Source organism: Saccopteryx leptura, chromosome 7, assembly GCF_036850995.1.
Source record: "Saccopteryx leptura isolate mSacLep1 chromosome 7, mSacLep1_pri_phased_curated, whole genome shotgun sequence".
NCBI lineage: Eukaryota > Metazoa > Chordata > Mammalia > Chiroptera > Emballonuridae > Saccopteryx > Saccopteryx leptura.
Genome location: NC_089509.1, coordinates 676,052 through 703,604, shown reverse-complemented (window position 1 = coordinate 703,604; position 27,553 = coordinate 676,052). Strand labels below are relative to the sequence as shown.

Genomic DNA, 27,553 nt, shown 5'->3' with positions numbered 1-27,553 from the left:
AACTGTTCCTTCTACTTTCTGGGTTTTGTTATTATGAATTGTAGCTGTGCTGATGGGTTTTTTTAAAGTTCTTTTATAGCTTTAAATGTTCCTAGTTCTTTATCTTTTGAACCACCAACTTCAGCTACGTTCCATGACGCACCATCATGTCACCTAAGGAAACCTGTGCCCTCAGCGACTTTGCACCTCTCTTGCTTTTGTCTCCATTTACTTGAACAGTGTTTTGGATTTTTTAACCATTTAAAATTCTAAAAAATGAAAACCAATAAATAGTATTGCTACTAGGAATGATACTATTGATTATCAATAGTATTATATAAACCCAAGTATTATAATTGGGTTTATAGTAAATCCTGTGGTAGTTAAAAGTTGTTTTACTTGAAGAATGTCAAGATCAAGTGAGACTCTGTTTTCTTAAATTTATCATCCTATAAACTGTTGAAAATAATTAGAAAATTTAGTTTTCTGTAGTTTTTCTTGCAAGTTTAAATTCTTTCTCTTAAAATGATTTTAGTGAGAGCTGAAGGGGGGAAGAGAGGGAGGGAGGGAGGTAGGGGGAGAGAGGGAGAGAGGAACTTTGATCTGCTCCTGTATGTGCTCTGACCAGGGATCCAAGCGGCAACCTCTGCGCTTCAGGACAAAGCTCTAACCAACCATGCCACCCGGCCAGGGCTATTGTTTTTCTTTTTTCTTTTTTTTCTTTTTTTTACAGAGACAGAGAGAGAGTCAAAGAGACGGATAGATAGGGACAGACAGACAGGAATGGAGAGAGATGAGAAGCATCAATCATTAGTTTTTCATTGTGACACCTTAGTTGTTCATTGATTGCTTTCTCATATGTGCCTTGACCGCGGGCCTTCAGCAGACCGAGTAACCCCTTGCTTAAGCCAGCAACCTTGGGTCCAAGCTGGTGAGCTTTTCCTCAAACCAGATGAGCCTGTGCTCAGGCTGGTGACCCCAGGGTCTTGAACCTGGGTCCTCCTCATCCCAGTTCAACGCTGTATCCACTGCGCCACCGCCTGTCAGGCTGTTGTTTTTCTTAATGTCACTAAAAGCCTATCCTTACCAATTTTTTAAAATTTTCCAATATAGTAATAAATAGAGTTTGTTGTTTTTGAAAACGTTTCTTTACTAGACTCTCTGACATCGCTCTAATTTAGATTAATAATTGTTTTCAATGTCTGTGACTGCACTCATGCTGGGATTTCTTTACCTTCCCCTGTTAAGACCATTTTTTTTCCTCCAGTTTAGTTAGAACAACTTACTATTGTTAAATCTATCTTTTTATTTATAATTTGGTTGCTCCGCTACCGCCCACCATGAAAGCTGGAACACCCACTAGTGGGCAGTAGGGACTAGATTGACTACCACTGGGCTAGAGCATCATTCTGAAATGCAGAAGTTGCCTGTTCGATTCCCAGTCAGGGCACATACAAGATCAGATTGATGTTCCTATCTCTCTCTTTCTCCCCCTTCCTTTTTCTAATATCAATAAAATAAACAAAAAAATAAATTTCATCTTTTTGCCCACTGTAATCTTCAATCTCAAATCTTTATTTCATTGAAAGGGTTTTTTTTTTCTTTAATTATCATTTGCCATTGTCTCTGCTTGTCGAACAATCAATATATAAGTACTGAAATATTGGGAGATTTCTTTTACTTTATTTTCATAAGATGGTCTTCAGTCATACCCAATCTGATATTCAGCCCTTCTGATAAAATTTTTTATTCTATTAACTGTATTTAATTTCTAGGATCTTCTAGTGGTTCTCTGGTCTTTCCATTTTTCATAGTGGCAGTTTTTTTCAATTAGCAATAATTGCGTCTCAGATAAACCTCGTTGGCTATGATACTGCTACAGTACAAAACTGTGGCTTATTTTGTCTCTTTTAAATGAAGATGTCCATTAAAACTTGTAGCATAGTATTTGAGACATTTCGTTTGATGTGGACTGTTTTTATTTGTTCTTCTTAGGATCACTTTATTCATTTCTTTATCCTGGTCTTTCTCTTTCCTACTCTTTGATTTTTCTCAAGGTTGGCCAGGTATTTGAATGTAGATTTGTACTGATTAATACAAGTCCACTTGCCCAATGGGTTTTCCCTTGAATACTAGACTTCACTGTACAGAGAGAAAGAGAAGGAGAGAAGGAGAGAGAAAGATACCTGACCAGGCGATCGCTCAGTGGATAGAGCATCGAACTTGGATGCGGAGGACCCAGGTTCGAGACCCTGAGGTCGCCAGTTTGAGCACGGGCTCATCTGGTTTGAGCAAAGCTCACCAGCTTGGACCCAAGGTCGCTGGCTCAAGGAAGGTGTCACTCAGTCTGCTGAAGGCCCACAGTCAAGGCACATATGAGAAAGCAATCAATGAACAACTAAGGTGTCGCAATGAAAAACTGATGATTGATGCTTATCTCTCTTTGTTCCTGTCTGTCTGTCCCTCTCTCTGACTCTCTTTGTGTCTCTTTAAAAGAAATAAAAAGAGAGAGAGAGAGAGAGTGTGTGTGTGTATGTGTGTGTGTGTTTAGTGAGCTTCTATATCTGCTCCCTTCTTTCTGATTCTCTTCCCTCCTTCTTTCCTTCCTTCAGGTCTTAGTGTGGTGTTTTCACAAGGTTTGTGCTGATTTCTTTTCCTGACTTAAATCCTCCTCTAGTGTTTCTTCCCAAACTAATTGTGCATTGTTTAGACACAGTTTTCTGGCATTAGCTGAGGACAGCTGACAGCCCTCACAGCCTTCTGTGTGTTTTGGGCTTTAGTTTTCTCTGTTCTGATTTATTCATCAATATTAGTCCATCTATTTTTGGAGAATGCCCACATTTGGGTTAAAGATTTTTGAATTTTTCATAAAATTTATAATTAGTATCAGTTTTGGGAAATAAGTGCATTTACTGTAATTCTTTGACAGTAATTAAGGAAGGGGGCTTACACACATTTCACTTAGTACTAAAATCATGACATTTCAGGACAAACAATTTCTTTTTCACATTAGGGACTTTGAAACAATTTCCCTTCTCGTTAATTTTTCTACTTCTATCATTTCTCCATTTCATAAGAAATAGGTATTTAAGTTTTTAATCATGTATTTGAAACTTAAGGTGATCCATGCCAATGGGGAATTTAGAGGTGAGTAATCAATGAACATTACTGAGTGATACTTGAGTTAAACCTAGTATTTTACTGTATGTATTTTCCCCTAGAAATTAGTTAATATTTTAAAAACAGATAAAATGGAGAGAAAATCATCAAACATTTATTTTATAAATATAAAAGGAAGTGATTAGTATCATCTCAGTATTAGAGACATTTTAATCTAAAGGAATCAATACTGTTACAACAAAAATATCTGTTTTTTCTTAGTTACTTAAAACATAGTCAAAATCATAAAGGCAATTATAACACCCTTTTTAGGTTTTCCAGTTCTGAGAGATATACTGCAGTAGATCAAATCTAATACTTGAGTTGGATGTTAATTACAACCCCATTTTTTTTTTCAGGGTCATTTGAAAACGAAAAGTCTTTTTTTTTGGTATTTTTTATTATTATTATTTTTTTTTTGTATTTTTGTATTTTTCTGAAGGTGGAAACGGAGAGGCAGTCAGACAGACTCCCGCATGCGCCTGACCGGGATCCACCCGGCATGCCCATCTGGGTTGTTGCTCTGTTGCGACCAGAGCCATTCTAGCGCCTGAGGCAGAGGCCATAGAGCCGTCCCCAGCGCCCGGGCAAACTTTGCTCCAATGAAGCCTTGGCTGTGGGAGGGGAAGAGAGAGACAGAGAGGAAGGAGAGGGGGAGGGGTGGAGAAGCAGATGGGTGCTTCTCCTGTGTGCCCTCGCTGGGAATCGAACCCGGGACTCCTGCACACCAGGCCGACGCTCTACCACTGAGCCAACCAGCCAGGGCCAAAAACTAAAAGTCTTAAGACTCACTTTGGGAAAGTACTCTCAAATTGAGCCATTTTCTGCTTTCCTATACTCTGTTCATTATAACTTTGTAACAGCTCTTGCTAGCCCCATGATGAGCTTTTTCAGAGCAGGGGTTGGATGAAACTAAACTTTTTTTTTTTAATTTGTTGATTTGCCTGACCTGTGGTGGCGCAGTGGATAAAGCATCGACCTGGAAATGCTGAGGTCACCGGTTCGAAACCCTGGGCTTGCCTGGTCAAGGCACATACAGGAGTTGATGCTTCCAGCTCCTCTCCCCTTCTCTCTCTCTGTCTCTCCTCTCTCTCTCTCTCTCTCTTTGTCTCTCCCTCTCCTCTCTATAATGAATAAATTTTAAAAAATTAAAAAAAATTTTTGTTGATTTTAGGGAGAGAAAGAAACATTGATTTGTTCCACTTTATTCATGCATTCATTGGTTACCTCCTATATGTGTCCTGACAAAGGATAGAACTCACAACCTTGGTGTATTGGGATAAAGCTCTAACCATCTGAGCTATGCAGCCATAAGAGTATTTTTTTCTAAGTGAGATGATGGGAGATAGACAGACTCCTGCATGCGCCGGGACCAGGATTTACTGGGCAGCACCCATCTGGGGCAGATGCTCGAATCAGCTGAGCTATCCTCAGTGCCTGGGGCCACATTCAAACCAGTCAAGCCACTGGCTGCAAGAGGGGAAAAGAGAAAGGAGAGTGGGAGGGTAAGAGGAGCAGATGGCACTTTCAGGTGTGTCCTGACCCCCTGACCGGGATTGAACCGTGGCCAGGGCCTTAAGAACTTTTATTGACTGTTCAAAATGTCTTCTAGGCATGATACTAAGTGTTTCATTTAATTCCTAAAACAACGCAATAATTGAGTAGTCTTTATTTTACACATGAAAATATTAAGGCTTAACAGGGGTTAACCACATTACATAAGGCCGTAACTGAAGTGACATCTTAGATTTAAACAGACTAGGTTTACTCCAGATTTACTATGAACCATTGTGTAGCATATGAGCACTAAACATAGTACATATGTGAATTAAATTACATTTAACATATCCTTAATTTCAAATAAAAGTGTTTTGGTGTTTTGACACTGTACCTGTGCTTCTTTTAGAGAAAGCCGATTTCATCTCTTGGTTACGTTATTTCCCCATGTATAAGACTCACTCTTTTTTGAAAATTTTGGGGTTTAAAAACTGGGTGCTCTTTTTTTTTTTTTAGAGAGTCAGACGGGCACAGACAGACAGGAATGGAGAGAGATGAGAAGCATCAATCATCAGTTTTTCGTTGCAACACATTAGTTGTTCACTGATTGCTTTCTCATATGTGCCTTGACCGTGGGCCTTCTGCAGACCGAGGAGCCCCTTGCTCAAGCCAGTGACCTTGGGTCCAAGCTGATGAGCTTTGCTCAAACCAGATGGGCCTGCTCTCAAACTGGCGACCTCGGGGTCTCAAACCTGGGTCCTCCTCATCCGAGTTCGACGCTCTATCCACTGTGCCACCACCTGGTCAGGCAAACTGGGTGCTCTTATACAGTGCTTGTAGCATTTCAAATGTCATAGATGGATCTGAGGACAAGGCAATATATGAAGACAATGATTTGTCATCATACACAGATGAAGACAAGCTAATGGATTGGAGTTTTGACAGTAATGAGGAGTTGTATGAATTTTATGATGAATAAAACTTGAATTTAGTAACTTTATGTAATACATATTTTCCCCAAGTTTTGGGCCCCAAAATTAAGGCGTGTCTCATACATAGGGAAATATGGTATTTCTTCCTGTTGGAGAGAAGTGTAGCAGATTGCATAGGGAAGTGAGAATTTCCACGATCCACTCTTGGTACTGCTTAGCAAAGAAGGCAGAATAAAATATTGATTTGTTTTCCCTAAGAACACAAGTGTGTTTTGTATTTTTATTTATATTTTTTAAGTGAGAAGTGGGGAGGCAGAGAGACAGACTGCTGCATGCACCCAACTGAGATCCACCTGGCAAGCCCACTAGGGGACCATGTTCTGCCCATCTGGGGCCGTTGCTCCCATGTAACCAGAGCTATTTTAGCACCTTAGGTGAGGCCATGTTGCCATCCTTAGCTCCAGGGCCAACTTGCTCCAGTGGAGCCATGGCTGCAGGAGAGGAAGAGAGATAAAGAGAGGGGGAGGAGGAAGGATGGATAAGCAGATGGTCACTTCTCCTTTGTGCCTGACTGGAAATCAAACCCGGGATATCCACATGTCCAGCCGACACTCTATCACTGAGCCAACCGGCCAGGGCCACAAGTGTGGTTTTTAATACTATGTGTATACATTTTTTTTTTCTCTTTGGACTTGCCTTCATTCATTCATTCATTCAATTTTCAAGAAGATGGCATATTTTAAACACTTCCACAAGAAAACACTAGTATTTTTATAATATGTTTAATTTGAACTGGTTTGGATTTTCACATTTCCTAATAACCATTACTTGGTTTTCACATTTCTAGAATGGTAGTTTTCTTTACCTGAGGTCGATGTGCAAAATTAAGAAAAATATACTGTATTTCTTTATTTCATGCTTACATTTATAGTGAGGCTTTTAGGTAGAGAATAGTAGCTTCAATGTTTCTCCCTCTTTAGCACTGTCAAAAATTGGTTCCACTGTCTTGTAGCCAGAGTCTCGATGAGAGGTTCTATGATGGTTTGAAATGTTCCTCTATTGGGATTGATCTTATTTTTAAAATCTTATTATTTATAAAATGATACGTTTTATTTTTATGGGATTACGGGAGGAAGATCAGAGGTTAAATGCCATTTCATCACTTGAGAGGAAAGGTGTTGCTTATCAACATGACTTGATATTGACCTTGATCACCAACCAGATTGAGTGCTTACTAGAGTTCTCCAATGTAAGGCTAGTCCCCCCTACCCCTTTTTTAATACTATAGTCTGTGGAAGGAAGTAATAATGAGGCAAACTGGGTGCTTTTATACAGTGATTTGTCATACACAGATGAAGACAAGCTAATGGATTGGAGTTTTGACAGTGATGAGGAGTTGTATGAATTTTATGATGAATAAAACTTGAATTTAATAACTTTATGTAATATATATTTGGCGCAGTGGATAGAGTGTCGAACTCAGATGAGGAGGACCCAGGTTTGAGACCCCGAGGTCGCCAGTTTGAGGGCTGTGCATTATTACTTCCTTTCTCAGACTATAGTATGAAAAAAGGGGTGGGGGGGACTAGCCCCACCCCTCACTTATGGGTGGGGATTTACGTTCTACATCTTTAAGGTTTGAGTAACTTTATACGTCATTTGGAATATTCATGCATTATATATATATTCAGTTATTTATATCACTGTGGACTCAGGGATATTTATTTTATTGAGATATATTTTTACTATGATAGAAACTAGGTTACATAACCAGCTCCCAGTTCAAGTTTTCTTATTCTTTGAGACAGAAATGGAGATAATTGTTCAGATCTAATTGGAGTGTAATATCATGTCAAGTTACTCATTTATAGAAAACATTCTTAGTAATAGGTAGAAATTACACAGTCTGCTGGAGATCATGTGATAGACTCCAACCCCTAAGCAGTATTAGGGGTTCCCATAAACTTCTTGTTCTGATACAGGTAAATATCCATGACTTTACCATCATTACCATCCTTTCTTCTGGGAGGTGAGCAATAGTAGATGGACAGGATGATAGGGAGCCAACATTTACCAAGAAGATGCAACTATACCCACAAAGATCCTGGCAAAGCTCAGAGATTCAAAGCACAGTTCGTGCTGTGCATTCATGGCTGTGATCATCATGTGCTCTTTAGCTAGGGTTATTTGATGCTTTTATGGACCTTAACTTTTCACCTTTAAAAACTGGCCTTAATCTAGCCTGACCAGGCAGTGGTACAGTGAATAGAGTGTTGGACTGGGACGTGGAGGACTCAGGTTTGAAACCCTGAGGTTGCCAGCTTCAATGTGGGGTCACTGGCTTCACTGTGAGCAAGGAAGGGGTCACTCACTCTACTGTAGCCCCCCCCCCCCATCAAGGCACATATGAGAAGGCAGTCAATGAACAACTAAAGTGCTGCAATGAAAAATTAATGCTTCTCATCTCTCCCTTCCTGTCTGTCTGTCCCTATCTGTCCCTCTCTCTGTCTCTGTCAAAAATTAAAAAAAATTAAAAAACAAAACAAAACTGTCCTTAATCTGGCCAATTCATGGTTAACCACTTTACTTTTTACATAGTTTTTAGAAGGAAAGCCTACTTTAGAAGTGTCCTAAAGGATAGTTGAAAATATCTCTGGTTTTCCTTTTTGGTTCTACTTTTTCTTCATTAGGGGTTTCGGCCATGCCTTCTCTTCATTGTTGCCCAAGATACCTGCTGGCGGTCGTAGCTTTCATTATTCATGTGGCATAGGTACTATTCTCTCCAGTAGTCTTGATATTGTCAGATATTCGTCATTCTTTTAAAGTTTTTCTGGTTTTTACATATTTCTAGTTTTTCAAGTGACAACTATAATACTTTTTTTCTTAACTCTTTAGAATGATATTACATTATATTGGCTTATGAATGTGTGCAGAAATATTTACTAGAGAAACTTTGATCATCTGATCACAAATATCCAGCCCAGTGCACCTTCTCTCTCTCTTTTTTTTTTTTTGGTATTTTTCCAAAGCTGGAAACGGGGAGAGACCTTCAGACAGACTCCCGCATGTGCCTGACCAGGATCCACCCGGCACGCCCACCAGGGGGTGATGCTCTGCCCCTCCTGGGCGTCGCTCTGTTGCGACCAGAGCCACTCTAGCGCCTGGGGCAGAGGCCAAGGAGCCAACCCCAGTGCTTGGGCCATCTTTGCTCCAATGGAGCCTCGCTGCGGGAGGGGAAGAGAGAGACAGAGAGGAAGGAGAGGGGGAGGGGTGGAGAAGCAGATGGGCGCTTCTCCTGTGTTCCCTGGCCGGGAATCGAACCCGGGACCCCTGCACGCCAGGCTGACGCTCTACCACTGAGCCAATCGGCCAGGGCCTCTTTTTTTTTTTTTTTTAACAGAGAGAGAGAGAGTCAGAGAGAGGGATAGACAGGGGCAGACAGAGGCAGACAGACAGGAACGGAGAGAGATGAGAAGCATCAATCATTAGTTTTTTATTGCGCATTGCGACACCTTAGTTGTTCATTGATTGCTTTCTCGTGTGTACCTTGACCACGGGCCTTCAGCAGACCTAGTAATCCCTTGCTCAAGCCAGCGACCTTGGCCTCAAGCTGATGAGCCCAGCTCAAACCAGATGAGCCCGTGCTTAAGCTGGTGACCTTGGGGTCTCGAACCTGAGTCCTTCCGCATCCCAGTCTGACGCTCTATCCATTGCACCACTGCCTGGTCAGGCGGACCTTCTCTTATAAAGGACTTTGCTTCTGGTTTCTGTATTGTGTATGGGATTACCAAATATCATCCATTCCACACAAAAGACTGCAGTACAACAGCAATGAGGTTCAAAGAGTATTTTGTTGTTACATTCCTTCTCTTTAAGGTTCTTTGATAAGTATTCTCCAAAATATTCTTGTACTTTATTTGAATACTTTACATTAAAAAAAAATGTCAACAAAGGGGAATTTGCTGGTTGGCACAAAACATGCTGTGAAAGTTGCTTCTTTTTGGTTGTGATTGAACTGAAGAGTGTGAAGGGTTGACTCATGTTCTGGACACTCTCATGCAGTGTTTTGGGGGGAAGAATGTAGGTTTTCCCATTGTATCAGTCATTTCCTGATTTTTCATAAGCTTCAAACTTTTTCTAAATACAATCTTTAAACTTGATTTAAATGGAAATAGTACTTTTTTCTGTGTAACCTTTTCCCCACATTATGTAATTTTAACAGTAGTCTGACAAGTAGTTAAGCAAAATGTATGCCTATATATGTTTTTATTGGACTCAGATTATTTATATATTTATTTATTTTATTTATATATTTATTTATTTTAAGTGAGGAGGGGAGATAGACAGACTCCCGTATGCACCCAGACTGGGATCCACCCAGCAACCCCTGTCTGGGGCTGATGGATGGTCCAATCAACTGAATTATTTTTAGTGCCTAAGGCTGATGCTGGGACCAACTGAGCTATCTTCAGTGCCAAGGGCTATGCTTGAACCAGTGAAACTACTGGCCGTGAGAGGGAGAGAGGGAGGGGAAGAGAAGCAAATGGTTGCTTCTCATGTGTGTTCTGACAGAGAATTAAACCCAGATGTCCTCACGCTGGGCTGACGCTCTATCCACTGAGCCAAGTGGCTAGAGCCAGATTATATATTTAGTCATGTGTTTATAAAAAATTTTTCAGAGATCATATTTTTTATACAGGTATTTTAATTAAGTTGTTTTGTATATTAATTTTTTTTTTCATTTTAATGCCAGAAGTCATTACATGGCATCAATCTTACGACATGAATACTTAAGTTCAATTTTTAACCTTGACAATATCTTTTTTTTATATATATATTTTTTAAGTTGGAAACGGGGAGGCAGTCAGACAGACTCCCGCATGCGCCCGACCGGGATCCACCTGGCATGCCCACCAGGGGACGATGCTCTGCCCCTCTGGGGCATCGCTCTGCCGCAATCAGAGCCATTCTAGCGCCTGAGGCAGAGGCCACAGAGCCATCCTCAGTGCCTGGGACAACATTGCTCCAATGGAGCCCCGGCTGCGGGAGGGGAAGAGAGAGACAGAGCGGAAGGAGAAGGGGAAGGGTGGAGAAGCAGATGGGCACCTCTCCTGTGTGCCCTGGCCGGGAATCAAACCCGGGACTCCTGCACACCAGGCTGACACTCTACCACTGAGCCAACCGGCCAGGTCTTTGACAATATCTTTAAAAAAAAATTTTTTTTTAATTTATTAATTTTTAGAGAGAGGAAAGAGAGGGAGAGAGAGAGAAGCAGGAAGCATCAACTCATAGTAGTTACTTCTCATATATGCCTTGACTGGGCAAGCCCAGAGTTTCGAACTGGCGACCTCAGCATTCCAGGTTGATGCTTTATCCACTGCGCCACCACAGGCCAGGCGACAATATCTTTTAGGTTAGCCTTTGTTGGTCTTTCATGTAAATACATGATAAACATACATTGAAGCCATTTTACTTGCAAATGCATATTAAATGTATGACTTAAGTAAGAGATTGGCAAATTTATGATGTATCTATCATTATTCTAAATGAGTTTTTATGTTTGTACATGAGGTGCTCTTCTGACAACATATATATCACAATTTTTTTATAACCCAGTAAACACTTCTGTGCTGCTACTGGCTATCAATCCTTACATTGTGCAATTCTTATGATTTTTAAAAAAGTTTTATTTATTGATTTTAGGAGAGAGAGAAAGGCATATGGGAGGATCAGGCAGCATCAGCTCGTTACTTCTATGTGCCTTAACCAGACAAGCCCAGGGTTTTGAACCTGCGACCTCAGCATTCCATGTGGACACTTTACCCATTGTGCCACTACAAGTCTGGCATACTTATTATTTATTTATTTTCTTATTTTAATCAGTCAATTATTTTTTTCTGAGAGAGACAGGACAGACAGGGACAGACAGACAGGAAGGGAAAGAGATGAGAAGCATCAATTCTTCATTGCAGCACCCTACTTGTTCATTGTTTGCTTTCTCATATGTGCCTTGACTAGGGGGCTACAGCAGAGTGAGTGACTCCTTGCTCAAACCATCAACCTTGGGCTTCAGCTCAGCATCCTTTGGGCTCAAGCCAGCAACCATGGGGTCATGTCTATGATCCCATGCTCAAGCTGGTGAGTCCACATTCAAGCTGGATGAGCCCTTGCTCAAGCCAGTGACCTTGGGGCCTCAAACCTGGGTTCTCTGCATCCCAGTCCAATGCTGTGTTCACTACACCACTGCCTGATCAGGCATGCATACTTAGGATTTTTTAAAAAGTACACATTATAAGTATGGTTTAAAGTCCTTTTACAGTTCCCTCCCTGTTGGCTTCCTTTTTCAGAGGTTTTCACTCCCCTGAATTAGGTTCATTATTGCCAGACAAGATAATAAACTAGCATTTCAAAATTTCACAAATTGTTCTCCTAAGGGACTTGGAATCTCTTTGAAAAAAGAAGCTTGTAGTCAAATTTGTGCCTACAGTTTTGTAATATATACTGAAAGCACTGAAGGGGCTCAGACATGGAAAGAAGCTTTTCAGTTTTTAAAATTCAGCATCGCCCAATTCTTGACCACAGAAACCCTTCTCCCATGATCTGTGCAGTGTTGTTTGGAGCTTGTTTTGTGAAAACACTTCCTAGAAGTGTATACTTTCCAGAATTGACTTTCCATTTAATTAAAAATTTTTTTTTTTTCATTTTTCCGAAGCTGGAAACGGGGAGGCAGTCAGACAGACTCCCGCATGCGCCCGACCGGGATCCACCTGGCATGCCCACCAGGGGGTGATGCTCTGCCCCTCTGGGGCATCGCTCTGCTGCAATCAGAGCCATTCTAGCACCTGAGGCAGAGGCCACAGAGCCATCCTCAGTGCCCGGGCCATCTTTGCTTCAATGGAGCCTCGGCTGCGGGAGGGGAAGAGAGAGACAGAGAGGAAGGAGAGAGGGAGGGGTGGAGAAGCAGATGGGCCTTCTCCTGTGTGCCCTGGCCGGGAATCGAACCTGGGACTCCTACACGCCAGGCCGACGCTCTACGGCTGAGCCAACCGGCCAGGGCCTCTATTGAATTTTATAAATTTTATTTTATTACTAATGTGACTTTGTAGATTCAGATAACACAGTTACAAATAGTAATCACTTCCAGTTGATATTGACTGTTGGATCAAGTTTAAAATGATTTTACAGACAAAGAAGGTAAAGTGCTAATAAATTCCATATTAATTGACCAGCATTAACAAGTTAATGATGCTCTTTAAATTTTTAAATCTTTGAGTTCAGTGATTTACTGAAGTGTCTGCTGTGGACCATGGGTATATATACCCTTTGCCTTAAAGTTACCTGTTTGTTACATTTTATGTTCTGTGACTGGAACTAGCTGAGTGTATTGTTAATGTTTGACACATTTTTGTGAATAACAGTTCTTCAACTGTTAATAATGTACAAAATGGTACTTGAATTCTTTGTTCACTTTTTTTCTTCCTGTATTAGAAAGTCTTGGTCCTTCTTGTAATTTATGTACAAAAGAAACTTAAGATTTGTTAATATAATGATCTGATCCAGGAATAATAAAATGGGAAAATGGACACTATTTTTGACCTTTAAATAAAGCTCTCTGTATTGGTTTTCAGATTGTTCACCCAGCCTTGGGATCAAATGTATTGTCTTAAGGCAGGACTGTGTACCTTAATGGGATGACAGGTCCCTCAGGATCTGCAGAGGCTGGTTATGGAGAATTCACAGAAGGCGAGAGCCTCCTCCTCTAAGGGAATAGTTCTCCTTTCGTCTATTGCACTTCACTTTACAGTCCAGAGAAGAAGTAACAAGGAAGGCTCTACTTTTCTACAAAAAGGAAGTCTAGAACTGCTCCTGAAGTAAAGACTAATCCATGAGTCCTGTTATTCTTAGATTTTTTTCTTAAAAATAGATTTTTCTGTATTTGCTTTGTAGAGAAGTATCTCCAAAACCTGCATTAGTTGTTTTGTTAGCTTAATTTCAATCTTTATTCAGAAAACTTTTTTATTCTAAATGTTAATTTTGTTGAAATTTAATGTAACAGCTTTTTGTGATTCTACAAATACTTCTCCAGTGTTCAATCTTCATTTTGTTTAATTTTAGAGATTGAGCACACATAATAGAAGCCCAATAAATACTGTGCACATTTGTAAATTAATGAGTAAAAGAATGATCAAGTGAAATCTGTAAAATTGTTATCTCCCATTTGGAATAAATTATAATGTATAATTAATAGATGCTTTTTGCAAATAACCATTATGAAGTAGTAAGTCAAACAATTCTGATGTGTCTGACACAGGTAAATCCACAAAGCAATGCCAGTTCTGTCACTGGAACTTCACTAGGATCTTGAAGGAATGTTTACCTTATCTAAGAAATGATGCAGAATTCATTGCCCTCAAGGTATAAAAGGAATCTTCTATGGATAGAGTAGTTTGGAATTTCTTTTTGTGGAGTTAGGTCATGGTTGGCAGATTCCTTTATTTTTAACAAGACCATGTTTTCAGAATCCACCAGATTACTTCTTGGATGGTTAAAAGTACTTCTTAGTTATGTATGTAATTTTAGTTTTTATTCCTAATTTTTTCTTATATAGTTCTGAGAGATGGAAAGGTATACAGAAGTTTGTCTTCTACACGTTCTCAATTCCATTTTAGAAAGTGAAAATTGACCGATGAGTGAAACAGAAGAAACTATTCTGCCCCTTTATTTAGATGTTATCTATTTAGGGAGGTAAATGGGAGATTAGATTGGTAAGAAGAAAACTCTGGCCATGATTTAGCCTTTTTAGGCCTGTTTTCTCTTCTGTAAAAATTATAGGAACCTCACCTGTGGTGGTGCAGTGGATAGAGTGTCGACCTGGAACATTGAGGTCACCGGTTCAAAACCCTGAGCTTGCCTGGTCAAGGAACTTATGGGAGTTGATGCTTCCTGCTCCTCTCCCCTTCTCTTTCTCACTCTCTTCTCTCTAAAATGAATAAAGTCTTAAAAAAATGTTTGAAAAATTATTAGACAGGATAACTGCAGGTCTTCCCCCTGTATGATTTTCCCAACAATATCAATTAAAGATAATATGTTTTGTTATTGCTGTTTATTGTGTAACTGACAAAGTGAATGAAATACAGTTATGGGAATTTAAGGAGAAACTTTTTTTGAAATGGCTAACTGTAGTTTAAATAAGTGTTGTCTGATAGCTTTTTTTATGGAAATAGTCTATACTTGTTTTCTGATGTGCTAGCCACTAGTCACATATGGCTGTTGAGCTATGAAATGTTGCTAATATGATTGAAGAACCTAATTTTAACTTTAAAACAAATTTAAAAAGTCACGTGTGTCTTAATAGCTACTGCATTGACACTGTAGGTTAAATCCTTAAGTATTCAAAGGAAATTCCTCACATTGATTTGACAGTTTTGTTCTTCAGTGCTTTGCAACTAGAATCTCTTAATTTTAGAATTTGGCAGTTGAACCTCAAGTCTCAATATTGAAATCTTTCTTCAAACATATGCTTCATTTCTAATTTCAGTCAAGTGTAGATTAAGTACTTTGCTCTTTCCCAAGGATCCCACAGTCTACTTGGTAACCGTGTTCTTCTCTTGCTGGCTTCTTTATGTTTTTATTTTTATTATTTAGATTTTATTTAGAGAGGAGAGAGGGAGAGAGAGAGAGAGAAGGGGGAGGAGCAGGAAGCATCAACTCCTCATATGTGCCTTGACTGGACAAGGCCAGGGTTTGGAACCGGTGAGCTCAGTGTTCCAGGTCAACGCTTTTTTTTTCTTTTTTAATTCAGTGAGAGGAGGGGAGGCAGAGACAGACTGCTGCATGTGCCCCAACCAGGATCCACCCAGCAAGCCCACTAGGGGATGATGCTTTGTTGCTCAGCATCTGAACTCTTTTTAGCACCTGAGGCGAGGACATGGAGCCATCTTCAGTGCCTGGGGCCAACTCACTCTAGTCGAGTCAAGGCTGTAGGAGGGGAAGAGAGAGAGAGAGAAATGAGAGGGGGAGGGGTGAAGAAGCAGATGGGTGCTTCTCGTGTGCCCTTACTGGGAATCAAACCCTAGACTTCCACATGCTGGGCCGATGCTCTATCACTGAACCAACCGGCCAGGGCAAGGTCAACATTTTATCCACTGCACCACCACAGGTTAGGCTCCCACTAGTTTCTTTAAAGCACTACCATCCTTCTGAGGATTGTATGTGTCTACTAATCAGTCTGTAGACTACTGTCAGCTCCCCCACAGGGTTACATCCTGTTCCTATGGTAGGCTTGGTAGGATCTGGAGCAGATTTGGTGGTGTTGAGAGCTTTATCATATTTTTTTACGAGCTTAATTCTGAAAAGTTTAATTAGCTGCCACTTTAAAAAATACTTACAGAAGCTTTTAGTCCTAAAGTTTTTAGTCTTAATATATTAAGCTACGGACAAGATGTTTTTAGTATTAAGATATCTAGGATGCCTGGCCAGTGGGTGACACAGTAGATAGAGTGTTGGCCTAGAACACTGAGGTTCCCCATTCAAGGCCCTGGGCTTGCTAGGTCAAAGCACATACAAGAAGCAACTACTGTAAGTTGATGCTTCCCACTCCTCTCCCCCTCTTCTCCCTAAAATCAATAAATAAAATCTTAAAAAAAAACAACAACACTATCTAGGTCACTAGATCATAAAATGAGTCATCACCTGAACGACTTTCTCATTAGGTCTGTATTGCTTCAGCATTGCAAGTACTGCGTTCTTGGCTTTTCTGAGTATGGCCATCACAACATCTTGATTTTAGCCTGAAATTCTGGACCTTTGAAATGACAAAAGTTAATGTAGAGACACCTTTAGGGTTAATGGTTGAAATTGATAAGCCATGTGTTTATCACAGTAATTTTTCTGAGATAACATATAATTTAAAATTTTTACATATGGCATTCCAGATTATAGAATTCATAATCTTTTTGAAATATATTTCCCCATATATAAGGTGCACCCTTTTTCGAAAAATTTGGGGTCTAAAAACTGGGTGCATCTCATACAGTGGTTATAGATTTTTTTACTTGTATTTCTCACTTTTTCGCACTTGTTTTTGTGCTCATTGTTGAAGACAGTGATTCATCATCAGACACAGATGAGGACAAGCTAATGGATGGGAGTTTTGATAGTGATGAGGACTTGTATGAATTTTATGATGAATAAAACTTAAATTCAATAACTTTATGTAATACACTTTTTTTTTCAAATTTCGGGCCATCAAATTGAGTGTCTTATACATGGGAGCGTTTTATACATGGGGAAATACTTTAATTCAGCCATACTGAGTTTGAGAGCTATCAGTGATAAGATGCATCCCATTGACGCTCTGAAGCACATCTTCCTGAGACCACACACACTAGTTAATTCTGTATTGGAAGATGAAAGCATTAAGATAACAGTCATTTGCATAAGTTTTTTTAAATTGAGAGGAAGGGAGATAGTGAGACAGACTCCCACATGCGCCCTGACCGGGATCCATCTGGTAACTCCACCTGGGGCTGATGCTGGAGTACTGGGCTATTTTCAGCACCTGAGGCTGGCATACTCTGACCAACTGAACTATCCTCAGTGCTCAGGGCCAACGCTTGAACCAGTTGAACTACTGGCTACAAGAGGGGAAGAAGGAGAGAAGGGGGAGAGAAGCAGATGGTTACTTCTCCCGTGTGCCCTGATGGGGAATAAAACCCTGGATGTTCATATGCCAGGGTGATGCACTGACCACTGGCCAGGGCAATTTACATAAGGTTTGAATAGAGGGAAACCAAAGGCAGTTTTCATCAAAATAATAAAAGCACATGTTGAAAAGTTCAATTAGAATGGCTAGTGGTGTCACAGTCGATAGAACATCGACCTGGGATGCTGAGATCCCAGGTTCAAAACCCTGAGGTTGATGGTTTGAGTGTGGGATCATCAAAATGATCCCCTTGGTTGCTGGCTTGGTGCCCAAGGTCATTCACTTGAACCCCCACCCCCACTCCCCATCAAGGCACACATGAGAAGCAATCAATGAACAAACTAAAGTGACAACTATGAGTTGATGCTTCTCATCTCCCTCCCTTCTCTCACTAAAAAATTATTTTTTTCAATTAGAAAAAAAACTTTTAAGTCGTACAGAAGAATAAATTCTTATTTCCATAGCATTTCTTTTCCCTAAAAACTATTACCAGCTTAAATTTTCTTTTTTACAAATGGGACTAAAATACATCTTGCTTTTTTGTTTATTTTTAAAAGTTGGTTATTAAGGTATAATTCAACTATGATTACATTCACCCTTTTTTGATGTACAGCTTTATGATTTTGACAAGGGTATATACCATAATTGAGATACATAACATTTTATTTCCTCTAAGAGGTCTCTTCTCCGCTTCATTTTTATAGCCACCATCATGATAATGAACATTTCTGTCATCCCAAAAAGTTTTCTTTTTCTGCCTTGTTTTAGCAGTTGTACTGAATTCAATATACAGATTTACCTAAGTTTTCCTAAATCACCCCTCAGATTCATCTTTAAGTTGTTCCTAGGCTTACAATTTAAGTCAGGTGTAATAAATGTCTTTGTACATAAATGTTGGTGTGCTTTTACAGCTACGGACATGGAGTAGATTCCTGCTAGTGTAGGACAAGAGTACAGGCTCTGGAGCACTACATGTGTTTGGTGGGTGTGGCTACATAGCCTCTCCAAAAGTTGGACTAATTTAGTTTTCAGCCAGTTATGAGTGAGAGGGCCTGTGATTCTCTTATTAACACTGGATATCATATTTAATTTTTGCTAATTTGATAAAATATTACCTAGCAAAGTAACTTGTATTCAGCGGTGTTTTTTTAATTTTCTCTCATTTTAAAACTATTAAAAAGTTCACACATACACGAAAATACCTGACCCATGTTATTTATGGTTAAAACCACAGTGGAACACAGCAAATAGGAAAACTTTACCTTTGTTTCCATTACCCCATTGCAATTTTTATTTCCTGATTATCTGTATCTACATTTTGTAATTATACACGTATATTTAATCATCCTTATATCATATGCATAGTTTGTGCATGCATTATTTTGTTTTACTTTTTTTGTGTGACAGAGACAGAGGGGGAGGGACAGATGGGTACAGACAGACTGGAAGGGGGAGAGATGAAAAGCATTAATTCTCCATTGAGACATCTTAGTTTTTCACCTACTGCTCTCTCATGTGTGCCCTGACTGGGGGGGGGGGGGGCTACTGCAGACCTAATGACCACCTGCTTGAACCAGATGAGCCCGCACTCAAGCCGGCAACCTTGGAGTCTTGAACTTGGGTCATCCCCATCACAGTCCTACACTCCATTCACTGCGCCACTGCCTGGTCAGGCTTGTTTTTCTTTTAATTTATTTTTTTAAGTGAGAGGAGGGGAGATAGTGAGACTGAATCCTCCATGCGCCATGATCGGGATCCACCCAGTAACCCCCATCTGGGGCTGATGCTCAAATCAGCCGAGCTATCTTCAGGACCTGAGGCTGATGTGCTTGGACCAACTGAGCCACTGGCTGCAACAAGGAAAGGGGAAGGGGTGGAGAAGCAGATGGTCGAACCCAGGGTGTCCATATGCTGGGCCGATGCTCTATCCACTGATCCAACCAGCCAAGGCCTTGTTTTCCTTTTCCTTTTTATTTATTTTTTATTTTTTATTTTTTTGTATTTTTCCAAAGCTGGAAACAGTGAGACAGTCAGACTCCCGCATGTGCCCGACCGGGATCCACCTAGCACGCCCACCAGGGGGCGATGCTCTGCCCATCTGGGGCATAACTCTGTTGCAACCAGAGCCATTCTAGCGCCTGAGGCAGAGGCCACAGAACCATCCTTAGCACCCGGGCCTACCTTGCTCCAATGGAGCCTTGGCTGCAGGAGGGGAAGAGAGAGAGAGAGGAAGGAGAGGGGGGGAGGGGTGGAGAAGCAGTTGGGCACTTTTCCTGTGTGCCCTGGCTGGGAATCAAACCCGGGACTCCTGCACATCAAGCCGACACTCCACCACTGAGCCAGCCAGCCAGGGCCTTGTTTTCCTTTTTAGAAGGTCACTTAGTTCCTAAGTATTTTTCTTGTTATTCTCAGAATCTTCATCTTTATAGTTTGTTTCTTTGGCTATGGTACAGTTCAATCACTGTACTTCTAAAATTTGTACTTTTCACAAGCAGGAACAAGGCTTCAAATACTATTTTTTAAATATATATAAAAATTTTAAAAATGCTTTAAAATTATTTTCTTCAGATAAATTTTTACTAGTCTGATTTTTCTCGATTTAAATTTATCAACATTGATGTGATGGGTAGAATTTTTTAATTTAAAAAAATTTTTTTTTATATATATATATATTTTTTACAGAGACAGAGAGAGTCAGACAGACGGATAGATAGGGACAGACAGACAGGAACGGAGAGAGATGAGAAGCATCAATCATTAGTTTTTCATTGCGACACCTTAGTTGTTCATTGATTGCTTTCTCATATGTGCCTTGACTGCGGGCCTTGAGTAACCCCTTGCTCAAGCCAGCGACCTTGGGTTCAAGCTGGTGAGCTTTGCTCAAACCAGATGAGCCCGCGCTTAAGCTGGCAACCTCGGGGGTCTCGAACCTGTGTCCTTCGCATCCCAGTCCGACGCTCTATCCACTGCGCCACCACCTGGTCAGGCGTGATGGGTAGAATTTTATCATTTCAAATAGTTCTTGTCACTTCATTGGTAATTCAGTAACTTTTTTTCTCTAAAGAAGGAAGAAGTTATGCTTCCTTAATCTTTTTTCTTCTTTAATTATTTAATTCTTGTTTTTGATGTTTAAAATTTTATTTTTAATGATAGTTCACGTTCAATATTATATTTCCTTTGTATAGCATAGGAATTAGACATTTGTGTTTCCTGTGCTGTCTGTACATACCAGTGACTGTCCCTCTCCTGCTGACCTATATACTTCTTGCTCCCTTTACCTCTTTCTCTTCAAAACCCTCCAGTCTGGCAGTTGTCAGTTTGTTCTCGGTGTCTATGAGTTTGTTTTTGTTTTGTTTGTTCATTTATTTGGTATCTATTTTTTTAGACTATATAAGTGAAATTATACAGTTTTTCTGTCTGACTTATTTCTCTTAGCATAATATCCTCTAGGTCTATCCAGCCTCTCTTTTATTTATTTATTTTTTTAATTATAAAAATATTATATGCCACCTGTAATGATTTCATACCCACTTTCTGGAGGTAATTAATTCACTGTTATGTAGTGAATTAAAAAATTTTTTTCAGAAACATAAATAGCAGTTTCCATTTTGTTATTATTATTATTATTTTTTTAACAGGGACAGAGAGAGGGATAGATAGGGACAGACAGGAACGGAGAGAGATGAAAAGCATCAATCATCAGTTTTTCATTGTGACACCTTAGTTGTTCATTGATTGCTTTCTCATATTTGCCTTGACCGTGGGCCTTCAGCAGACCGAGTAACCCCTTGCTCGAGCCAGTGACCTTGGGTCCAAGCTGGTGAGCTTTGCTCAAAGCAGATGAGCCTGTGCTCAAGCAGACGACCTCGGGGTCTTGAACCTGGGTCTTCCACATCCGAGTTCGATGCTCTATCCATCCACTGCGCGACCACCTGGTCAGGCGTGAATTAAAATTTTAAATTGATTTTTATTCAATAGATTTATTTACATGTTTTAATATTTTAAAATTACCAAACAAGATATGATGAAGGCACATTACCCCTGTTTCCCCATTACTCAGTTCCTTTTCTTGGAGGCATTTAATATTTTCAAGTTCTTGTGTACTTTTAAAGACACATTTTATGCATTATTGAGCAAATGTATATGGGTGCTGTTTGTTGGGGTGTGGTCTCTTTTTAAATCAAATATTAACATACTGCACATATTTTTTTGCACATATTTTCTTAGATAACTTTATTTGTATTTAATCTTTTTTTTAAAGATGGGGATAGGATTTATTTTTTTAAATTTTTTTACAGAGACAGAGAGTCAGAGAGGGATAGACAGGGACAGACAGGAATGGAGAGAGATGAGAAGCATCAATCATTCGTTTTTCGTTGCGCATTGTGACACCTTAGTTGTTCATTGATTGCTTTCTTATACGTGCCTTGACCGTGGGCCTTCAGCAGACTGAATAACCCCTTGCTCGAGCCAGCGACCTTGGGTCCAAGCTGGTGAGCTTTTTTTTTTTTTTTTGGCGATGCCATTTTATTTATTTATTTATTTATTTATTTATTTATTTATTTATTTATTTATAGAGAGGAGAGAGAGAGAGAGAAAGAGAGAAGGGGGAGGGAGGAGCAGGAAGCATCAACTCCCATATGTGCCTTGACCAGGCAAGCCCAGGGTTTTGAACCGGCAACCTCAGCGTTTCCAGGTCGACGCTTTATCCCGTGCGCCACGACAGGTCAGGCCCAAACTGGTGAGCTTTTGCTCAAACCAGATGAGCCCGCGTTCAAGCTGGCGACCTCGGGGTCTCCAACCTGGGTTCTCCGCATCCCAGTCCGACACTCTATCTACTGCGCCATTGCCTGGTCAGGGTGTATTTAATTTTTTATAAGTAGATAATATATACTCGTGGTTCAAAAAAACAAAGCAATACAAAGGCTTGAATAGTCCCCCTTCTGTCCTAACTCCCTGTCTGCTATGTGCCATCGTTCAGTGAGCCTTTGTGCATTATAGAAACACATACGAAGGTACAGGTTTTTGTTTCTTCTTCCTCCTGTAACTCTTAGACTAATGCTATCACATCTAATGAGGCAGTACAGAGTAGACGCTGAGAGCAGTGGCTCTTGGCCAGCTCCCTGCACGCAGCTCTGTGCTGTGCCACGTATTAGCTGTCTGGTAGTGGCAAGTTAGCCTGTCTGTACTTTGTATGCGTCACATGGAAGATGATGAGACAGTCTATATATGGTGCTTAGAGTAGCACCATAAATGAGGAGTACATGTAGCCCTGGCGGAGGGGCTCAGTGGTTAGAGTACTGTGTGGAAGTGTAGAGGTCGGCGGATCGATCCCTGGTCAGGGCACATAAAAGAACAAATCTATGTTCCTGTCTCTCTCCCTGCCCCCACCTTTCCTCTATCTAAAATTAACAAATTTAAAAAATGTTTTTAAAAAGAAAAAAATGTATGTTTTTAATTGTAGTATTTTTATTATTGACACTAATAAAATAATATCCAACAATCAGTATCTATTTGATTAATATTAGTGATATATGTGGATATGGGTAAATTCACTTAATGAAAGGGTGGATGGGAATCACACTGGCTTGAATACCTTTTAGAATACTTTAGGACACAACATTAAAGCAGCTGATAATATTTTGTTCCTTTTTATGGACTAGTGTTTTTGATTTTGCATATACTTGTTTAAACTAAGCATATACTTTATATAATGAAAGTGTCCCACAAATGGTAAGCATAGGGCTCCGGCCGTTTGGCTCACCGGTAGAGCGTTGGCCTGGCATGCGGAAGTTCAGGGTTTGATTTCTGATCAGGACACACAGGAGAGGCGCCCGTCTACTCCATCCCTCTCCCTCTTGCTTTTCTCCGCTCTGTCTGATTCCTCCTCCCCTTTTATAGCCATGACCTGATTAGAGCGAGTTGGTCCTGGGCACTGAGGATGTCTCCATGGCCTCTGCCTCAGGTGCTAAAAAAAATGGCTCTGGTTGCAATGGAGCAAGGGCCCCAGATGGGCAGAACATCGCCCCCTATTGGACTTGCTGGGTGGATCCCGGTTGGGGCGCATGTCTCTGCCTTCCCTCTTTTCACTAAAAGAAATAAAAATAAAAAAAGGTGAGCATAGAGGTGGCTGCTAATAATGTGAACTTTTTTGCATAGTGCTTTCCCTTGCTTTTACCACTCAAGTTTGGTTAAAATACATAGGTTTACATATTATTTAATTTTAGATGATAATGGTTCATCAAGTTTTTAAATTTTCTAGCCATATCTTTTCAGAATCACATTGGTAGTAACATTAAATGTTTTTAAGCCTGATCTGTGGCTCAGGGGATGGAACATTGACCTGGAGCTGAAGTTACCTGTTTGAAGTCCCCAGCTTGTCTGGTTGGGGCACATATGGCAGGCAACTATGAGTTGATGCTTCCTTATTCAACAAATAAAACCTAAGGAAAAAATAAGTTTTTAAGGTAAGCAGTAGGCATGACCAGGCTATGGTACAGTGGATATAGCGTTGGACTGGGATGCAAAGGACTCAGGTTTGAAACCTCAAGGTCACCGGCTTGAGTGTGGGCTCACCAGCTTGAGCACGGGATCATAGACTTGACCTCATGGTCGCTGGCTTGAGCAAGGGGTCACTTGCTGTGCTTTGGCCGCCTGGTCAAGGCACATATTAGAAAGCAATCAATGAACAAGCAATCAATGGACAACTAAGATGCGGCAGTGAAGAATTGATCTTCTCATCTCTCCATTCCTGTCTATCTGTCCCTCTCTCTGACTCTCTGTCTCTTTAAACAAAAAAAAAGGTAAGTAGTATGCTAGAAGACTGAATTGTATTTGTTTAATTTGTTCATTCTCAATTTTTAAATTTTTTTTAGACAGCGAGAGAGGAAGGGAGAGAGAAAGAGAGGGTGAGAAACATCAACATGTAGTTGTGTCACTTTAGTTGTTCATTGATTGCTTCTTATATGTTCCTTGACCATGGGGTAGGGGTGCTCAGGCTCAACCCCCTGACCTCTTGCTCAAGTCAGCAATCTTGGGCTCAAGCCAGCAACCTTGGTATCATGTCAATGTTCACAGGCTCAAGCTGGTGAGCCTATGCTCCAGCTGACAACCCCTTGTTCAAGCCAGTGATCTTGGGATCATGTTGATGATCTCCCGCTCAAGTTGGTGACCCTGTGCTCAAGCCAGCGATCTTAGGGTTTTGAACTTGGGACCTCAGTGTCCTAGGTCAACTCTCTATCCACTGCGCCACTATTGGTTAGGCGATCCTTAGTTATTTTTTTTAACTCCTTGAGTAGTATGAACATTCATGTATGTCCTCATACCTCCTGACCAGCCAGAGTACGATCGGAACAAAAATTTTTATTTCAAAAATGTGTAAGGCAATATTTTAAAAAGGCAAATGTATGTTCTTCTTTTTCCATAAATTGGTTATCAAATAAACATGATTTTAAGTTAATAAACTGTAACTGGAACTAATTTCATTTTTTGCAAAAAAACGCATGGGGGTCAGTGAGCATGAAAAAAACGCACTACTCAAAGGGTTAAATAAAAAAATTAAAAGAACAACCAGACCACTTTTTTCCTTTCCCACCTTCAAATCCCCATTGTAAAATAATATGTGTTTGTCATAGAAAATGTAAAAACAGAAAACAGGTAAATAGAATCTTCTTACTTTCACTACTCAGGTTAATACTATTTCTGTTGACAATTTGATATCTAGACAACTTGCTTGTGTCTCTGTCTATAGGGTGTGCACACAGTCACTCATGTCACTAACTTGCCTTCTGAAGTGATGCTGCACACTAGTGTTTCTTGTTTTTGTCTTAAAAATAAACAGTATCGTGAACGTTTTAATACCATTAAATAATGCTGTCATTTATAATAGGTGCATCATATTCCATTGAGCACATATGCCATAAAGATATTTATTTTGTAATATAGGTATTTGTTGTCTGTTCAAGGGCATTTTTTTTTAAAGGTTTTATTTATTCATTTTAGAGAGAGTAGAGAGAGAAAGAAGGGGGGAGGAATAGGAAGCATCAACTCCTATATGTGCCTTGACCAGGCAAGCCCAGGGTTTCGAACTGGCGACCTTAGCGTTCCAGGTCAATGCTTCATCCACTGCGCCACCACAGGTCAGGCTCGAGGGCATTTTAAAAATAAACTTTATCATCCTGACAAGTGTTTGGTTTTTTTTTGGGTTTTTTTTTACAGGGACAGAGAGAGAGTCAGAGGGATAGGTGGGGACAGACAGACAGGAATAGAGAGAGATGAGAAGCATAGGTGGGGACAGACAGACAGGAATAGAGAGAGATGAGAAGCATCAATCATCAGTTTTTTGTTGCGACACCTTAGTTGTTCATTGATTGCTCTCTTATATGTGCCCTGACTGTGGGCCTTCAGCAGACTGAGTAACTCCTTGCTTGAGCCAGCGACCTTGGGTCCAAGCTGGTGAGGTTTTCCTCAAACCAGATAAGCCCATGCTCAAACTGGCGACCTCAGGGTCTCGAACCTGGGTACTCGGCATCCTACTCCGATGCTCTATCCACTGCGCCACTGCCTGGTCAGGCCTGACAAGTGTTTTTGGACATCCATTATTTTCTTATGATAAAGTCTGAGATACGGGGTTGTAGGGTTGTAGAATATGTACTTTTTTCATGCTTTTGATACACATTACTAAACTGTTCTCCAGATAGTTGGTATCCCCTAGATCAGTGGTTCCCAACCACCAGGCCGCAGATCGGTACCGGTCCGTGGGCCATTTGGTACTTATCCACAGAGAAAGAATAAATAACTTATATTATTTCCATTTTATTTATATTTTTAAGTCTGAACGATGTTTTATTTTTAAAAAAATGACCAGATTCCCTCTGTTAGATCCGTCTAAGACTCACTCTTGACACTTGTCTCAGTCACGTGATACGTTTATCCGTCTCACCCTAAAGGCCGGTCTGTGAAAATATTTTCTGACATTAAACCAGTCTGTGGCCCAAAAAAGGTTGGGGACCACTGCCCTAGATGATGCTTGCCATATGGGGTATTGTCCTTAGCCCATGCCTGTTTGAGATATGAATTACTTCCCTTCTGAATTAGTAGAAATTCACTTTCCATTGCCTCTAGAACTGTCTCTTTTCTTCTCTATTTTCTGTTTTTCATTCTTCTGTATTCTTCCTCCTTCCCACCTAGAAGCTGGGTGTGACCCATGTTAGAGAATGAGCTGGTGCAGATGCTCTGTGCCTCCTTCTGCACCTGCCACTTAGTGCACTCTGCAGTATAAAATGTTCTTGGAACTCATACAGCACCCAGTTTTTTTGGTTTTCTTTTTTTTTTTTAGTGTGGGGGTGGACAGACAGGGTCAGACAGACAGGAAGGGAGAGAGATGAGAAGCATCAATTCATAGTTATAGCACTTTAGTTGTTCATTGATTACTTTTTCATATGTGCCTTGCGGGGGTTGGGGGGGGCTCCAGCAGAGTGAGTGCCCCCCAGCTCAAGCCAGCAACCTTGGGCTCAAGCCAGTGACCTTCGGGCTCAAGCTAGTGACTATGGGGTCATGTCTATGATCCTACACTCAAGCCAGCAGTTCTGCGCTCAATCTGGATGAGACCGCATTCAAGCTGGCGACCTCAGGGTTTCAAACCTGGGTCCTCTACATCCTAGTCCGATGCTCTATCCACTGCACCACCACCTGGTCAGGCAGCACCCAGTTTTTCAAAGATTTCATTCAGTTTTATAGATTCTGATTTTCACTTTTTTGATTTTTAGTAGCAGTTTATCTCTTACATTTGTGATGGGACCTCGTTTTGTAGCACAGTGGTTGGAAGCACTGTCTCGGGATCCTGTAAACCAGGTTTGGGTCTCAGCTCTTGTCCTGTGGGCTAGCTCTGGAATCTAGGACATGTTATTGAACCCTTCCATTTCTTCTCTTTTTTTCACTTGTAAATGAATATAATTTATTATACTTTCCTTGGGATTTTGTTAGTATTTCAGTAGATGATGCTCCTAAGTGCTCAATGCATTGCTTAACATTTAGTAATTACTCAGAAGGGTATCTTTTATTATCATCTCATCTGACATGTGTTTGAGTGAAGCAGGTATTGTTTTTCTCATTCTGTACTTGAGGAAACACTTTTTCTGTTGTCACAGCTAGAAGTGGTAGTATATGAATCTGAATTTAGTGCTTTTGTCTTAAGGGCCACTTAAGACAAAGTGGGAAAACAAATGAATGACATAAATTGTGCCTAAGAAGTAGTATAATACAGGAACATCAAAAGTTGAAA

General features: G+C 40.4%; 1 protein-coding gene across 4 annotated transcripts in view; it reads left to right on the top strand.

The window, feature by feature from the left end:
* Window positions 1-27,553, top strand: part of WDR33 (WD repeat domain 33) — a 135,672-nt gene that overhangs the window by 80,469 nt on the left and 27,650 nt on the right. Inside the window, exon 8 of one of the 4 annotated variants that reach the window (XM_066345933.1) lies at window positions 13,879-14,003. The exons of 2 other annotated variants lie outside the window; for them this stretch is intronic. In XM_066345933.1, the coding sequence (XP_066202030.1) occupies window positions 13,879-13,988 (110 nt within the window). In that variant the 3' untranslated portion in view covers window positions 13,989-14,003. Of the gene's footprint in view, window positions 1-13,195; window positions 13,796-13,878; window positions 14,004-27,553 lie in introns of those variants that run through there. One more of the 4 variants, XM_066345936.1, reaches the window with a different exon arrangement.